We start from the raw sequence: 18,437 nt of genomic DNA, 5'->3' as shown, positions 1-18,437 counted from the left end.
TGCGTTCAGGTCGCAGTCTCCCCTGGAGGCGTGGGTTCGAATCCCACTTCTGACATTGTTTTTCTTGCTAACTCTACGCTACATGAATGTACATCTTTAAATTGTGATTATCATGATATATTTATTACTGAATGATTGTGTGTTTATTGTGTGTAGAAACAATAAATGTCATTACTTTTGCTTTTAGTGATCTTAAAGGGGAACTAAACCCCCACACCATGAGCTGTATTGGCGGCTTCTTCCGGGAGCTATGGAGAGGCTCCACGATGATGAATGAATAAAGAGAAGTGGAGTCCTCTTTGGAGGAATATGAAACAAAAACTTCCGAGTTTATAATTCAGAGGTAAATACCCGGATCTTCCCTATGTATGGGTCCACATAGCATGCGCACTAGCGTTTTCCTTAGCCCCGTTTCCTGGCACACTTGTTCAGCCTCGTTTTTGGGCTCATTCACATGAACGGAGGAAGGAAAGAAACTCTGGATGCAGCCAATAGTGCGTTTTACTAACTAACTGACTTTAATAACTAAAGTATAGAATAGTTATGTGTTGTATAGTTACAGTTGAAGTCAAAGAGTAGGAGACATTCAGTTGCATCATTATGTTATTGCCTCTGAAATTCAGAATTTAGGTGAGGATAAAAATGTTATTTTCTTTCTTAATTGCTTCTCTATTTTCTCTGAAATGGCAATTCCTGTTTCGTTGACCTATACTGGAATCATATTCCTTAACTTCTTACCTTTCATACAACACCAAACATATGTGTATAAGCCATATATTTGAGGAGCTATGCCTAATTAATTTAGCAGTTTTTTTGTTACTGATAATGGTTAATAAAGTCAAATAAAATGGTAAAATCATTGATTTTCCTGTTGGGTCAGTGTTACCGGGACTCAGACTGCCCCATACCATGAAACATACGGGAATATTTCAAGTTTTCTAGTTTGCATAAATACATATAAATATATCTGAAAATATCTAAACCAACCGTCACCAAATCAGTCCAAACATCTGGTATTATCTGCAGTTTAAATATCTAATTAGTACCCAAATGTGATTTCTCCACCTGCAATGCAATGTTTCCAGAATTATTTATATGTGAGAGATGTCCTCGTTGAGTCCATATTGAATCATTCTTGTTTTTAATAACGTTTTGGCACTTCCAGATGGAGGACGCCCCTGTTTTATACAATCTCCACATGAATGGAAATAGAGAAGACTGTTTGTCCATTTCATGCAATAGTTAATGATACAAACACAAACATTCAGAACTCACAGCACAGCACAGTTTACTTGCTAATCATTTTATACAAACAGTAGAAAGAGGGTTTTGTATCTGAAGGAGACAAACTGCATCACATTTGCCAGATAGATGTTGATACACAGAGACTTGATATTCAGATATTTGTAAAGAAGAATCACAGAGTCGCATGTTTCAAACATCCCATTAAAAAGCTTTCGCTAACCTGTTGGTGTAAAAACAACAAATAAAAAGTAAACAGAGCTGTTCCACGTACAGTTATAGAACGATATCTAGGTGATAGGTAAAGTCGAAATAAACATAAACAACAACTTAAAAAAACAATAATCAGGTGGCATTTAGTGGTTTATTTGGGTTTGCTGTCCTACGTCACTCGACCCGCCCACAAACCCTTTAACAGAACATTTGGAAGTCCCAAAAAGAACCACAAATAATTTTTATTTTATCTATTTTTTTTTTTTTTGTTTTGTACACATCACAGCCTGAAGACTTGTTAGGTTGACTGGTTGTCCGTCACGTCTCTGGGTTATCATCACACTCATCATCATCATCCTCTTTTTTGTGTCATCTAAAAGCACAGACCCCTTCAACATGCTGCAACACCCCTTTAAAAATCACAACCACAACCCCTTTAATAGTTACATGTAAACTCTGCGGGTTTTAATTTTTGCACTATTTAAGTGCCGTCCGAGAAAAAAAAGGGGAGGGGGGGAATAATCGCCGTGCCCTCCTACTAGAAGATTTCTACGTATTTTGAACGTCTGCGTTCAAAGTCCCACACTGAGCAGACTGCTGAAGGGCCATGCCGTGTTTACAGGATGGCACAGAAGAACTTCTTCTCCCTGAACGGGTTCTCTGACGCCGGCACCGGCGATAGCAGAGGGTCCTCTTTGGCATGGGCTTCGCAGTAGGACATCAGGTCTGCCGCTGCTTTTGACACCTGGAATCAAACAGACACACACAAACACACACACACACGCACGCACAACACGTCAGTATATGAAGATAAAGCTAAAGGGAGTTCACGATACAGCTCAGCCGAGGACTTAGAGAAGTTAGAGAAGAGGATTGATAGCACTCTCATGTCTGTACGGTAGATATGTAGCTGGAGCCAGTAGCCGGTTAGCTTAGCTTAGCATAAAAAAGACAACAGAACTACATTGCCCCTGTAAAACCGCTAATAGTTGGTTTCACACACTGCTTTTTTACGGGTTAAACAAAAGAGATGTAACATGTTTATTTGGGGGCTTTATCAGTGCTGGTAGGCAGATTTTTATCAATCTGCACACTTAAGCTAAGCTAAGCTAACGGCCTGCTGGCTCCAGCTACATATTTAACGGACAAACATAAGAGTGATATCAATCTTCTCATCTAACTCTGCAAGAAAGTGCATATTAAATGTTTCCTAATAAGTTAAACTTTTCCTTTGCGTATGGATTTGGAGCTAGGGGAGTGATTAGCCTAGCTTAGCATAACGGTTGGAAGCATGTAACACCTCAAACTGTCGCTTTGACATTTCTGTTGTTTGTATACTAAACAAACACGATAAAACATGTAAATAAATGAGCTTCAGATGTATTGCTAAGTGTTTATTTTATTTTGGACATAGCCAGGCTAGCTGTTAGCCCTTTGCTTTCAGACTTTAGACATAATGTACATTTCACTAGATAAATTAACAGTGATTAAATGTTCACCATTAATGAATACAAGTTGCGACCGGCCTAAACAGAAACCAATGTCTGCCTGGACGTTGGGACTAAAAGCGACTAGAAAATGATTGTTGATGCCGTGTGTGTGCTCACCTTTATCCTGTCGATGTTGGCCTCCATCTTCAGCTGCTCCACCAGCTTCCTGGCTTGTGCGATGCTGGCCGTGTTATTGCTCGCCATGGCCGGTGCCCGTCAGGTCTCGTGTGATCTGCCTACGAAGAGGAGAAAGAGATTCAGCAATCCAGAACATTGTAGTTGGTCCACGCGGTGTGCCACTGATGAAGCCCTAAAATATAGCAAGCATGCAAATAGGAGTGCTAGTAACAGATAACCCTGTTGATTATCACATGCCTGTGAACACACACACACACACACACACACACACACACACACACACACACACACACACAGGAGCATATTATTTATGGTGTCAGTTGCTAGGCAGCTCATGACAGTGAAGGGGGAAGGGAGGGGGGGGGGGGGGGCAGTGCTTTGTCCAGCACCATATTAAAAATAGATAAACAGATAACTACATTACTGGTTTCAACAGTAGCACTGATAATGCTGGTTTTCTTAAAGGTGCAAGCTCTGAGATTGGGAGCATTTTGATCTTTTTTCTTTAATATATTTTAAATTTTTTTACATCACAGTTAGATCTCTTCTTACTATCACTACTTCATTGGTCTTATTGTTCATTCAGTACATGAAGTTATTGTTAGAGCACTTGCACTTCCTGCTGATTCCGTTAGATGCTAAACTGAAATGTGCGTACTTCCTGTGTGCAATGACAAAGTTAAATTGAATCGCCATATGAGAGCTGTGCAGAGCATGCGGCCATGAGCGAGCCATGGGGCACACGGGAGTCACGTGCACTAACATGCACTAAAAGCATGCACAGCAGGCCAAAGCAAGGAGAAGCTTCAACAACAGAGGGAGAGCAACTTCATTCTAAGTAGACGTTAAGCCACCATATCTTTACAGAGCAAATAGTTGTTTGCTGCTATATTAAATAAATACAGCTCATTTTAAGCCTTCTCATACTTTTCCACACCTCCCTCGGCATCATGTGAAGGACGATAAATCAACAGATTGTATCAGAGGCAGCCGGTGTTACAAAGTCTCAGCAGTGCCGTATTTGCATTTCTGTTACTGTAATGTACTGTAAAACTGTCTGTTCTACAGTTAATTTGCATATTTAGATTATTAATAATTATAATCAAAAATACCATATACATATATTTGTTATAATTAGCCTTTGTGCAGAATTAGTACTTTTACTTGTGATGGTTTAGGTATATTTCAGTGTTAATACTTGTTATTAAGTGTTTTCATCCTCATCAAACAGTTCTTTGTCTGTATGTGTCTGCATTTCTTCACCGCTCCATTCAGGCTTGTCACCTGTCTGTATCGGTACACAGGTTCAGCTCCGTGTCCTCAGAGGCTCCTGTGTCTTTCATAACCTCTTTGATTAAATGCATCAAGCTGCGGGCGTCCTCCTTAGTGTGTGATCAATCTCTCCCTCCGTCATCCGCCTGTACGCACTGTGGTGTGACTCAGTGTGGGGTTAGGACTGATCTCAGCGAGGTGCTGGAGCTCAGCATGAATATTGATGGTCTACGATGGCGCACCTGCTCATCAGGCGAACTGCTGCGCTCACAGCGACCTGAACCCCGATGACCCGATCATCAATTAAAACCGGCACAAGGTCACTGGTTACAGTTGTTTCATATGATCATTTCATTTATTAGCGTTCACTGTAAACAAGTGCACCAGGAGATTCTGAAGTGATAATATATCGTTTTTATAAGTGTGTACTTCATAAAAATTACATAAAAATAGCAAGATCACTTCCTCTCGTAGCGGGAGGGGATATCTTCACGCTACAGTGGGTACCGCTGAGTTTAAAATACAAGTTTAAGTGAAAACTCTACAGTATTCACTTAATTCACACATTTTCAGGACTGGTTTCCTCCAAACTGGTCTGGAAGATCTCGACACACTGAGGAGGATTTATGAGCACAACGTGCAGCACAATGCACGGTATAAACAGTGTAACATAAATATTATGCTTCACTGTCACTGCAGCTGAGAGATCCTGGATGTTCTCACTCTGAGGACTGCTTCACCTTTTAGGGTGTTTGAATTTAAACTCAGGTGGGAGTCAAAAAACAAAACCCGATGTGTTATTATTGGTGTCAGTAATGAAAGGATAATCAGTTTCATGTAGTTAGACTAGAAAAGTAAGTGGCAGGCCCAAACTTTACATAAAAAATAATTATTATATACTTTCTTTCTTTCCTGGACATTTTGCAAATATTTATTTTAACTTATTTTTGGACATTTTGTGAATTTCTTTTATCTGGTTAATAAGACGTGTCCAGCATATTTTGTAATATATGTCAACATAATAATGAATTATGTACTTTTAAAACATTTTAAGTGAGAGTTATGTACAAATATTTTGGGACTCTTTTCACACAAACCTCAGCAAAATAGAAATAGGCCAGAGAGTTACTACAAAGGTGTGATTGACAAGTCGAAATGAGTCTGTGGCGTCTTTCGTATCGAGGCCATAATATTGTTTCAACACTCGAGGGAAACGTCAAAACAGACCAGCGTATATGGGAAGAGATGTCACTCTTTAAGGTTTCTGGGATGTTTAAGCAAAGATAATCAGACACTGTGACACAATAGCCTAGTTTGAGTGGAATTGACAGAGAGAGAGAGATGATTTTCTAAATAAATACCATAAAAGCAAATGTGTCTCGCGGGGCTGGAAGACGAAGGAACGAAACATCCAATTTTTACTGTGCTAACTGATGACTTTGGAGACTTTGGAGTATTTGCCGTACCTGCTGAACTCCTTTGAAATGAAAGACTTGTGATCATGAGAGACTTCACACTTCTTTTATATCAAATACTCCACAGCCATACTAGCAGCTCTGTGAGGCTGCACTTTGGCACAGCTTTGCATTGAGCTAAATGCTAACGTCGACATGCTAACAATGAAGATGGTGACATGCCGATGTTTTAGCCGGCATAATGTTCACCATCTTAGTCTTAGCATACTGACAAACAGATATTGCCATTCCCAGAGGTGCTAGCATGGCACAAAAAAGAAGAAGAAACTAAACCAAAAATATCATGGATTTCCAGAAATGTGTAGAATCTAAACTGTTCATTTTGTGTTAGGTTCACTTATATCTTCACTTGGCTGTGCAAAATATGTGAAAAAAGCAGAACACAAAAGACGTTATAAGCTATTTAGCAGAGCTGTTACTGTGTCGACAAAGTCATTGTCCTGCTTATTGTCATTGGAGCGCTCGAAAATGCCACACTGACATTTTCATATCTGAAGGGGGAGGGGTGATGGCGGAATGTAGAGGAAGTCCACGTGTATGTGAGTCCAGGAAGAATAGCTGCTTCCTTACAGGCAACAATAAAGATAGTCGATAGTTTCCTTTTTTTAGTGCTTCTCCTCTGCTCTTCTGTATTTCACGGAACCTCTTGCGCTTCCTTTCTTCCCATCTGTCAGCCGCCCCCAAAATACCACCCTGCATGTTGCACATGGTGTTCACATGCTGATAGCGATGACATCCCAACAGGCCCTGATAAATAATACATTCAGATGGACGCAGGCCTTCACTGTGTCGGCTGTCGACAGCTTTCTGGGAAAGTTGTAACACCACTCATGCTGCAATGTTGTGAAACTGGCTGATGTTAACACGCTCCAGTGCCTCCTCCTCTACTCGTCTTGACTTACCTTGTCTGCTTACTCCTCCGCACTCTGCCCTGGTGTCTGTCTGCTGTTCAGTCAGCACGGTGTGTCCGCCCAACTCTCTGCAAACACACAGAAAAAGAGATAAAGAGAGGTTGAAGAGAAGAATGAGGACCAGAGGCTGAAGCGCTGCTCGCTTCCATTCCCGCATTCCTGATCAATTACGCCGAGTCTCGTGTCCTCTGATCACTGCGTGTCACAATGTCACAGCTCGCTCTCACAAACTCTCACTGAGAAGAAACACCACAGCGGACTGATGAAGGAAGGACTGATGAAGGAGATGCAAGTGAAAGATAATTGAGGGGACAAATAAGGAATAGTTTAACATGTTTGGTGGATAGAGTTAGAAGATTGATTCACTTAATATGAAGCTACAGGAAGCTACAGGCCTTTGTCTAAAGCTAATAAAATCTACCTACCAGCTCCTCTAAGGCTCACTAATTAACATGTGTTAAATCTGTGCAGAAACCAAGGGGAGGATATCTATGGGACTATTTCGAGATCAGTTATTGGCAATGTTTTAAACAAAAAACTTGATCTCAGTTCTGCTCTTAATAGTGTCATATGTGCAGCTTACTTCACTTTCTTACTGAGACTCAGATGAAAACATCTCATATCTGTCCGATAGATATGAAGCTACAGCCAGGAGGTTAGCTTAGTGTGAGATAAATGGATTTTTGGACTAACTAATGTTATATTTTAAGGTGTGTTACAGTTCAAACGGCCAGCGATGTTATATTTTAATGTGTGTTATAGTTTAAACGGCCAGCAGGTGTCGCCATCTCACCACTAGGGGGTTGTCTGCGCATGGTATTCTGGTCCTGGTGGTAAAGAAGCGGTGAAGAAGAACAGCAAGAACGGTGTGCCGTAGCATTAGCGAACAGGCGCGAATAAAACACTTTTGTTAAAAACGCTATTCAAGGTGTCTGCTACCGTTCTTTGGTGCGCCCGTCATCAGACACTGACGGGTGGGCAACATTAGCTTAGCTTAGCTTAGCGTAAAGACTGGGTTTGTGTGCTGGACTACTTCAGGAAGTCATTGCTCTCATTTGAGAAATAGTATTTACACTTTTGATTTTTGTACGAATTAAACGAATGAGATATTACGTGTTGGTGAGCTTAGCTTTAGAGATAGCTTTGGATAGAGCCAGGCAAGCTGTTTCCAGTCTTTATACTACGCTAAGCTAACCAGCAGCTAGCTCCATTTTCATACTGAACGGACAAGAGTCTCCTCATCTAACTCTCGAGCAAATTGTTTTATTTTCCCCAAATATGCGACTATTTCTTCATGTTGAGCTTCTGTTGGCGCTGGCCCATTCACCTCTCCTCCTCTTCCTCACTACCTTCCCCCTTTTCTCTCTTTCTCTGGTCCAATAGATTCATTTGTCTCTGACTCTGCAGCTCAGGTTCGGCCGCTTCTGATAAATGGGCCAATTACACTGCATGAGCAGATCTGCAGAGGAAGGGAATTCCACCCATCGTAAATCATGGCAGCAAGCAACGTTCAAGCAACGTTACAGTAAGGCATCCAATAACAAACAAAAAAACTCGCCAACAGCGGCCAAAACCCCTGAGACAGAGTATTTTAGCAATGTTGAAACTGCTTTGAGTTTTAAAAACAAACCAAAGCAGAGCAGGAGATCTTACTGTACTCTCTGTCACCTCTCCTGCTTCACTGGAGCCATTAATCGACACTGTTACTCGGTGTTATGCAAGCTGTACAATCACTTTATCAGTACAGTGGCTCTTTAACTATTAGCTGGGGTGCTTCACAAAACAAAAGCATCTATTTTTATAAATTAAAATTCTGGAAGGGTTATTTTTCTACATTATGCCAAAGAAATTTGTCCGCCTATAATAGGTAATATTGTGATTTAAATCTGGACTATCTCATAAGAAAATTGTTACCATTTGGAACCTGACAGTTCAATAAATGGTGCTTATAAGACACATTTCAGTCAGCACTATGAATGTATTGAGGCTTAATACACTGCATTTGGTCTCAGGCTGAAAAAGTTGAGTTTTGCCAGAAGAACTAGAGAAGAATTCCTTCATCAATCATGTTGTCAGTACTAAATATATAATGTTTCATGTGCCAAATGGAAAATAAAAGAAAGCATCTGCTCACATTGTGTCTGTTACTCACATATTCCTGCATGACTTCTTTACCAGAAAGGCACTGGAGGCGTTTCTCGGGTCTTATGGACGGTTAATATGTACGGCTCAGTAAAAACAACTAACCTCCATTGTTGACATTACCTTTCAGAGTCACATGACCTGCATCGTGTGACTGTGTCAAGATGCGTGTTATTTGCTCAGAGCATCCTGCTTGTCACTCATCAGAGTTTACATTTGCATCTGGGAGTTTCTCTGGAAAATCATCAGCTGTTTGTGTCTTGCTAGTCATGAAAGTAAAGGTTAAAAGTTGTATAATATTGGAGTGATTCCACAGTGTGTGTGTGTGTGTGTGTGTGTGTGTGTGTGCTGCAGTTTGTGCTGGTTTCTGATCATTTCCATACGATATACAAATCTATTAATACACTGTTGAAAGTTTACACAACTCAAGACTTATAAATATATAACTGCTGGATGCGTAAATAAGCAACTTTTTCTAAAATATCAACTTAAAAGGTTATATGTCAGTGTTTTGTTTATATGTTGTTTGTGCTGCCATCAAGTGGCCAACAATTAAAAAAAGGGAGCATTATTTGTAAGTTAAGAAATGGTAACAATAGCTTATATTTAATTAATTATGATATATATATATATATATATTCCTTATGATTTATAGAGTTGATCCAAGAAGATGACGCTTTAAAAAGTAGAACTGTGATATTTAAAAGGTTGTGTACTGAGGCAGCACCAACGTGTTGTATTCAAAGTCCTGACTGCACTGTTACATCCTTCACTGTCTCCTTTCTGTTTTCTCTCTCTGCATTTTTAGATCAGTTCACTGTACGCTGCAAAAAGGGCAAGAAAGCCGACAGTTCTTAAAAAATAAAGTTGCTGAATTTGATTCCCCCGTGAACTGTTTGTGTCATCATATTTATGTTGCAGAGCAGCATCGAGAGACAGGGAATGTTGAAACTTGTCTTAATGCTTTGGCAATATTTTTCTCTGTTTTTATGCAAGTATGGCATCTTGAACTGAACTGCACTGTCGGGGGGGAGGGGGGGGAAGAGGTGCATTATGGGACGTAACTGCTGATCCATTTCTCCCCTGTGTTCTAGCCTTCTGCTTCCCGTCCCTCCCTCTGTGGCCGACAGGTGTTCGGTGATGAGACTGAAACACCCCCAGCACGCGCCGTCCTGCTGCTAACACCACCGAATCAATCTGACCCCCTCCACCATCCTTCCCCTTGCCATTTGGAGCTGTTTTTGAACACCTGTCCTCCGGCTTTTCGGGGGGCCTGTGTTCGTGACGGGGCCCTCCACAGATGTGATTATAGTTGATGCTCGACTCTGAGTGTCGCTGACTTAAAGGGTGATTAAGCGCCACGGGAAACATCCTGGGGAGGAAAATATCATTCCTGGCCTGTCGAGAGTGATGATCTCTACATACGCTGACTCCCAGCTCGGTTCTCCCTCCCCCTGTCTCCCCTGTTCCCTTTCTGTAGCGCACACCTTATCGCCTTTTTTTTTTTACACCATCCAAAGAGATAAATTAAGGTGGCCAGGCAGTCCTCTGTGAGGCCCAGGGTGTGAAATCAGAGCGTGGTAATTAAAAATCTGTCCCTTGCTCAGTCATCTGGAGTCTGGAGAGCCAGTGATTAGCCTGCAAGGGTCTGCAGGGACGCGGGGAGACAGGATGGGACCCCTGCGCAGAGATAACCTCGGCTAAGTTTGGCAGGCCATTAATCCCCGCCCCCCCCTCAGGTACTGTTCCTATGCATGTCAGGTTTTCAATGACAACAGTAGCAAATTTACCACTCAAAAGATCTCCAGTCTTGTAATCAAGGACATGACTAAATACCACCAGCTGTACATGTTTTTCTTGTAATTTGGGTGAACTGACCCTTTAAATGAGGCTGATGCACATCCTGCTCCAGTAACAAACCGGGATGCGACTTTGTTTATCACACAAACCCTCCTGACTCCAATTTTTGTAACTGTAAAAGCTGACATGATGCATTTCTGTGCTGACTGAGTCGTTTGTGTGTTTTTACTACAAAACCGAATGGAGCATGCGCATGCAAAAGCACTCGCAGAAAGTTCAGTCATCACCGTGTGACTGAGCGACTGTAACCGTCCTCAGTGTGTCATCGGACAATGAGGTACAGGCTGCGATGTCACCGCGAAGCAGGACGCAGTGAAGGGCACATTCAGCTCAACAAACAGAGTGGTGAACTGACTGGAGAGGTTGCACAGAATGAGTACGAATAAATAGGAATAAAGTTTATTAAAGAGGCCGAGATGTGACGGTACTATCTTCTTTCAGAGCGGCTTTTACAGCGAGGAGAGGAGGAGTAACATAAAACTGACCTCCGAGGGTTATTAATGAACACAATCAAGATGGATATTGACAGTCGAACGTGATATAGCACGGATCCCTGCCCTTGAATAGGAGAAAGGACGGCCCTCCCTCTGCACACACAGATAAAGAGACGGGACACAGAGAGCAGAGCTGTCAGGCGATGGTCGTCTGGGGAGATGACGCCGATGTGACAGCTGAGCGTCCTTCTCCATCACTATTTCTGTGAGAGACCTGGAGCCGACCTCCAGGCCTCTAAACAGCCTCTAACACATTATACAGCAACATCAAACAGTTTAGACCCAGGAGGTTAACTACATTCTTAAATACGATAAGTAACACTAGAAACATGTCAAAGGACTAGATATTACCAGTTAAAACATGATCAAAATAGATCCTTCTGTACATACTTGCACTTTTAATTACACCTTTTATTTATACAATAATGCTACTTCTATGACAACTACCAGAGCTAATATCTGTGTAACAATGACTATGTTTTATGCCGTACAATATAGTGGAAAGTCACAAACAATGTTAACCATTAATAACATGCTAGGTTGTTTCTTCATCATCTTCGTACTTGTTTTGTTCTTATTTTAATTCATCCTGCGTCTCCGCCAACTCCCATGAACTACTACTTCATTAATCATTTGGCATCTTATCCCCGAAATAAACGTGTACATCAGGAGAAAATCTTATCACTGACGTACATTTAGTATTTACAGCACGTTAATCGCCTAACTTGACCTTGTCTTCCCACATAAGTAGTTAACTACCTCGCTTGTTTTAAGTGAACTTACAGAAATAACAACTTTTAAATCTTCTTTTTGTTTTCCATGAGAAGCGTCGATAGCTCCTCGATGGGACAGATTTGTAATTTGCTACTGACTGGTCGGGACAAAACGAGACAAAATAACCCCGTCCCCCAACAAGAAATAGGCTTCCATGAACGTGATGTCAGGCTGAATGAATTCGGTAAATTGAAATGTCAATTCAGCTCAACTATCAAGCTGTTTTTTTTCCAACAGAGCCCGCCCACTTCACACAACAGAAACAAAACACACAGGATCAGCATCTTTCTAATGTCGGCCTCTAACAGTTGGTTTGTGTACGACCATGTTGCTTATTTCACATTGTGTGTTTCTAATTGTTTTCCTAAAGCAGACATTTGACATGATACGTTTAATTCTCCATGTATTAGCCGCTATCAAATCGTCCATGAACCATAACTCCCCTCCTCTCTCCTTCCTTGTGCCGCGGCGTCTCGGTCAGACCACCGCCACCCGTGAATATTCGATTAGCCCGGACATCTGTGCCACCCCCTGCATGCCCTGCCCATCCTGCCATCTTAGAGATTGTGGTGTGATATGTGTGTGTGTGTGTGTGTGTTGGGGGTGAATCTAGGTCCCAGGAGGGGGGAGGGGTGAAGGCAGTGGCCCAGGAAATGATGCATCCTCTGGGAGTCAAGGAGGCAGCAGGGAAGAGGCTTATTGCTCCAGGGAGCACAAATGTGGTCTATTATGTTTATCAAATCAAACGATCAAGGCCCGGCTTGTTTCTTCTTTGTCAGATTAAAGCAGCGGCCGAGTGGTTTTCTTTTTCCTCAAACGTCTAAAGACTTGCATTTAAAACCTTTGAAACGCATGTTATGTAACAGTAATGTGGTTATTGGGGTAGAAACGATGCCCGACGCTGCTGTCGCAGGAACAGCGACATACTTTAGGAGCGTACATAAAAACTCATGTTTCTGTGTGACCGTGGTGGAAAATGAACAGCAGTTACCTGCCATATCATGCTGGTGACATTTGGCTGTGTGCAGTGAGAGGGACGTTTTATATTCCCCTGGAAACTTTGGCAGGAAATTGGCCATCCCGTGGTTCCTTCTTTCCACTCTGGAAATCGTATTTAAAAGAGGCCGCCACATTTTAAAGGTTATCTTCCCGCCCTGCGTGTCACAAATGATAGTTTTACTGAGCGGTAGAGTCCATTAAAGCTCTCTTCTCCGTGCTTCAACTGTGAGGAATCGGCAAGATTTCTGCACTTGCCTTGAGTGAGGAGGCATAAACATACTTTTCCTCTGGAATCAATCAGCTTGCCAAGAATAACACGACCAGACTCCTGGGCTGTTAACAATATTACAAACATCCGGGTTCGTTTAGATTCTGCTGAGAGTTTGAGTGTGCCGCTCGGACTGTTTCTCCAACTGCAGGTTTGGCCGAAAGTCATGAAAGAGATTTCATTTAAGCTGTCAGAAACTTCCATTAGTAGCCGAAGCTTTCAGGGGTGAGGACTTGAGAGTTGGGCTCCAGCCAGACGTCACAAAAACGCTGACTTGACTCGGACTTGACTGCTGGAAGACTCGACTCCCTAAAGATTTAAGAGTCATGGAGGACATAAAACTGGCTCCTGACTGCTGCGAGAACTACAGACTTTAAAGCAGGAACATTCAAGGTATATGTTTTGCCCTCAAGTCTTTGAGATTTGACTCAAAACAACATAGAAGCACCGTGGACTTGAGACTTGCACTTGAATGGGACTCAAGTTATAAAAAGACTTGACTCCTAGATACTTGAATTGGGACTTCGAAGCAAAAACATTTTAAATCTCATGTTTTGACGTCAGGGACCTGCAGGTTGTCTGAAGACTTGGTTGGACAAGACTTGGGAATTGACTCAAAATTAAGTCAAACTTGACTGGTGTGAGACTCCCTAAAGGCTTGAGTTGACTTAAAGCCTTAAACACAACAACAAAAACAAAGTCTCATGCTTAACCCTCAAGGGCTTGAGACTTGTTTGGACAAGACTCATGGCAAGAGGTTTTAAATAAAGCTCTGGTAGACTTGAGATACTGACTCAAGTCAGACTTAAATCACAAAGAAGATGACTTGGAATTTTGCAGAGTATTGTAAGACTTGATTCCCCAAAATACTTCACAACAACATTCAACGTGTTGCCATTGGGGACTTGAAACCTGACTTGAGAGTAAGCTGTATAAGACTTGAGACTTGACTCAAAATAATTAAAAACAGTTCTGGAGACTTGAAGTCAAGCAAAAAAGAGGACTTGGACCTTCACTTGGACATGGCAGCAGTGAGACTTGACTTCAAGGACTGAAGACTTTAGTTGAGACTTGGTTGGACTTCAGGGTTGACTTGTACTTGCCCCCGAAAGACTTGAAAACAACTATGTCCAACCACATGAATTTGGTCTAAAGACTTGACAGGAAACTTGTGACTCGATTTGGACTTTCTTTCACGGGAGACTTGGTTTGACAAGATTTGGCTTAACTTTGGCTGTCCCCGAAAGATTAAAAAATAAAACAGGTCTGGATGCTTCTATCCAGACAGACCACAGCACGACTGAATAAGCTTGAAACCCAAAATCAACACTGTGAGCAAACAAGTTCGGCGCAGTACAAAGGTCGAGGCATTAAGTATGACAACATCCTTCCTACTTCCTGTTACTTCAATTATGCTTTTAGGAAGCTCGGCCCAGGGTTGGATGGATTTTTTTTTAGGGAGAAGGCAGTGAGGGGAGTGGAGAGGTCAAGGCTGTCAGTGAGGCAGCTCAATCACTCCTCCCTTACTCCCTTTCTATCTGTTTAACTCAACGGTTTCCGTCGAAGGTTTTTGGATGTGTCTTGTTTATCGTCGGCTCTTCTTGCCTCAAACTCGAACGTGTGCGTGAAACCATCTGTGGCCTTTGGAGCAACTTGCCCAAGAGATACAGTATACGAGACGCCCGGACGTTGGAGCTCTTGCGTAATTGTGACTCGCTGCTTGCGTTTGTAACAGGCCTGGATATGCAACACACATGATTGGACGATTTAATTTGAGTTTGTACGTGACGATGCCTCCGTGTGACGAGCTAAGAGTGGGGGAAAAAACAACACGTCTGTCTTTGTTTTTCTCTGTGAACGCATGCTGCTGTCAGCGACTGTATCTCTCTATGAGCAACATAAAAACACCAAACCCCCCCTTCCTCCTCCTCTTCCTCATCCTCCTCCTCCTCCTCCTCCTCCTCTCCCGGCCATCTGCCTGATACAACCACTACATGGAGCTTGTGTGTGGTCAACTGCTCTCTCCTCACGGTATGGAGGGTGAGAGTTGACAATGGATGATACAACCTCACAGGAGGCTTGAGGGATTCCTCTCCGGTTTGCTGCTGCCTCTGTCTTTTGCATCCCCCTTTTTCCACATCTCCCCCTTTTTCATCCCTCCCTCTCTGTCGCTTCTTCATTGTAAAAATACCCCCCCCCCCTTTCGAAACAGATGCCCTTAATTCCTCTGGCTACACATTATAAGATCGGCCCAATCCTTGAGGGAGAAGGAGGGAGAAGGAAAAGAAGGGAGTCCATTCTCTTATTCCCCTCACATGAAACGAGGTGCAAGATGGGGGTGTGGGGGGGTAAAAGCAGCTCACCTGACAGCACGGAGGTTTTTAGAGATTTTAGAGGGAGGAGGGGATTCCATGATGTAAACCAGCCAGCTGCCCCTCGAGCATTGACAAAACGACAGCGCGGATATGAAGAAAAAAAAGCCTCCTCCTCTGGAACACACCCTGTTTGGGATGTGATTAACCCAGATGGCACCAAAACAGGGAGAAAAAAATAAACAATAATACGCACCCCACAGAAAATATAAAAATTCCTACCTTTTTTGGGTGTATGCGTGGTCTCTTTCTGTGACACCAAACACATCGAGTCCTGTGGAGTAGTATCCACGCGTCCTCACCTCGTTCTGTCACACATAAACACACACACACACACAGTCAGTCAGTCAGTCAGTCAGCGAGGCAGGAGTACATCCACACACACTCCTCTCTCTGTACGCCTCTCCCTCTCTCTCTCTCTCTCTCTCTCTCTCTCGCGCTCTGCTCCAGCTGAGATACTCCCTGCCTCCCTCCTCACTGCTGCTCTGAGTCTCCACCTTTCAGCCAAACGCCCAGGCTGCAAGAAACTACCCTCCTCCTCCTCCTCCTCCTCCTTCTCCTCCTCCTCCTCCTCCTCCCTCCATCTCTTTTCTGCTATCGGGACACACTCCCTCCGTCTCCCAAAGGTCCACAGGAAAAGCCTAGACTGTGTCTCTAAACACCTACAGTAAACAAATGCATACCAGGACAGTCTGGAATAGCTGGATTCCTGTCCTGATAAATATTCATACTGTTCCCTGCATACGTTTCAGCTGCATATCTTCCCTCCTCTTAACTCACATTTAAGGTTTTTTTTTAGCCGACTGTGTTTGTTTCCAGGCAGTGCATGAGAACAAAACCAAAATTCATTCAACCCTCGACAACAACAACATGCTGCACTGCACACACGACATGTGCCCTGCCCGAGTTGAGGCTTTTCATCTTTAAACCACTTGTGTATTACAGTGAAACCATCAAAGATTAAAACTATAAAAAGAGAGACCGGCCCCGCAACTGTGCGCCACACAGGATCCACTCAACGAAGGCAAGAGTGTATACTGTATACTGGTGTGTACGTGGATGTTATTACCTTGACTAAAGGTGTTTTTGGTCCCATATGTTTGTTTGTATGTTTATGTGTCTTGTTTTTCATGAAATATCTCAAAAACTATTGGACGGATTGTCAGGACATTCGGTACTGACATTCATGTTCTCTTCAGGATGAATTGTAACAACTTTGGTTATACTCTGACTTTTTCATTTAGCGCCGTATTCAGGTCAAAATCTTAATTTGTCCAATGGTTTGGTTAATGACGCAAGACACCTGTAAAACTAAAGACATTCCCATCATCCTCAGTTGTATTTTGTGTTGTTTTTTGTAATTAGCAATTGTTAGAATAAACTTAAAGGGTGAACATGATACAAATTACAACAAGAAGACCAATTTATATAAATAATGAGGATTGCACTCTATTAAAGAGCTTCCTAGTTTGTCTTGTATGTTTCTGCATTCACATATTCGTGTTTGTAAGAGCATACTGTACATCTGCTTTTCATGCACGTGCGTGCGCCGCCTGAGGGTAAACTCAGCTCCCGTTACTCATCTTCGCCCTACTGTCTGAGCCGAACGTCACGTTTTCTGTGAATCACGCTTTCCTCGGCTTCATTCAGGCAGATGAAACTTACGGCAACGGTGCGCATCCAAGGAGAGCCGGAGAGACACACACAGGAGGAGGAAGATGGAGAATGAGTGAGTCATGGTTCCTGTGGAGGCGAACACAGGAAGCCTCTGTCACCAGGATACCACAGAGATCTGTGAAAGCCCTTCCTGGGTCCCCTAAGCCAGCGCTGTCCACCCTTTTGAGCCTGACGTCCTCCAACAGGCCTATCGGATGAACTCAAGTGCCGTCAACTGTCATGATCCAAATACGTCCTTGTGAATGGAATATAAACTGGATTATTAATTATACAGAAGGGGTTATTGTTACAGATATGTATTTACTAACCATTCATCCATCAATGTGAATATTTCAACCATTCAGTATTACTATAAGCACACAACTTTTCAGGTGTACGTCTGCAGCTGCAGACATAAAATACACCCCTGAGGTACAAGTACCCCTGGTTGGGAGCGACAGTATGTTGTGGCCTCGTTGTGCTTCATCAGAGACAGCAACGCACTCACTGGAGATGAGATAAATCCAGAGATTTGTAATCTGATTACTACGTTTTATTATCGGCTCTGGGGGATCATCTCTGAACCTTGTGGTGTCGGTGCAGCTGTTTTGGTTAATAGGCTGGTTTATTAAGCGCTGTTAATCCACTTCTAAGAGGACGCGGGCAGACGAGGTGACTTGGTATAACTAATAATTTACTTCTAGAGTGATGAATAGTATAAAGGAAATACATGTCAGCTTTTCAGGAACCAGGAGAACTGCTAATGTGTTTCTCTTAACCTACACGGGAGAGTAATCCTTCATGTTACGTTAAAACATGACCGTAGTTAACACGGTTTTCCCACAATGGTGATTTTAGGAGAGGTGGAGGAGGATGAAGGATGTTCGAATGAGTAAGAGCAGCGTTTATATTAGTGTGTGTGTTTGCGTGCACGAGGGATGGGGTTATTTAGACTGGCTGGGGGGTGGGGGTGGTGGGGCTGGATTTCATTTCTGATTTGCGACCATCTGGCTCCTCCAGGCAGCCGCTGGCCCGAGCCGAGCAGAGCCGCCCCGATGCCCCGTGGGATTTGCGGAGAGGTCACCACTGCTGCTGGAGACACACTGTCACCTAATACTCTCAAACAATCAG

The 18,437-nt window shown here is 42.8% G+C and overlaps 1 protein-coding gene across 1 annotated transcript; it reads right to left on the bottom strand.

Moving 5' to 3' along the window:
* Window positions 1-1,664: 1,664 nt before the first annotated feature.
* Window positions 1,665-16,122, bottom strand: gng2 (guanine nucleotide binding protein (G protein), gamma 2). Its single transcript, XM_079175288.1, has 4 exons — window positions 15,874-16,122; window positions 6,733-6,811; window positions 3,063-3,181; window positions 1,665-2,200 (listed from the first exon to the last, which is right to left on the bottom strand). The coding sequence occupies exons 3-4, from the start codon at window positions 3,147-3,149 to the stop codon at window positions 2,072-2,074; spliced, it is 216 nt and encodes a 71-aa protein (XP_079031414.1). The 5' UTR covers window positions 3,150-3,181; window positions 6,733-6,811; window positions 15,874-16,122; the 3' UTR covers window positions 1,665-2,071.
* Window positions 16,123-18,437: the final 2,315 nt, after the last annotated feature.

Source organism: Pholis gunnellus (assembly GCF_910591455.1).
Source record: "Pholis gunnellus genome assembly, chromosome: 15".
Classification (NCBI taxonomy): domain Eukaryota; kingdom Metazoa; phylum Chordata; class Actinopteri; order Perciformes; family Pholidae; genus Pholis; species Pholis gunnellus.
The sequence above is the reverse complement of the archived record's forward strand: the minus strand, read 5'-3'. Positions and strand labels throughout refer to the sequence as shown.

Bases quoted from the DNA above. Each gene is read 5' to 3' on its own strand.
- gng2 (XM_079175288.1), bottom strand. From the start codon at position 3,149: ATGGCGAGCAATAACACGGCCAGCATCGCACAAGCCAGGAAGCTGGTG. The intron at 2,201-3,062 runs GTGAGCACACAC...GTTTGATTCCAG, and splicing joins CCAACATCGACAGGATAAAG to GTGTCAAAAGCAGCGGCAGA.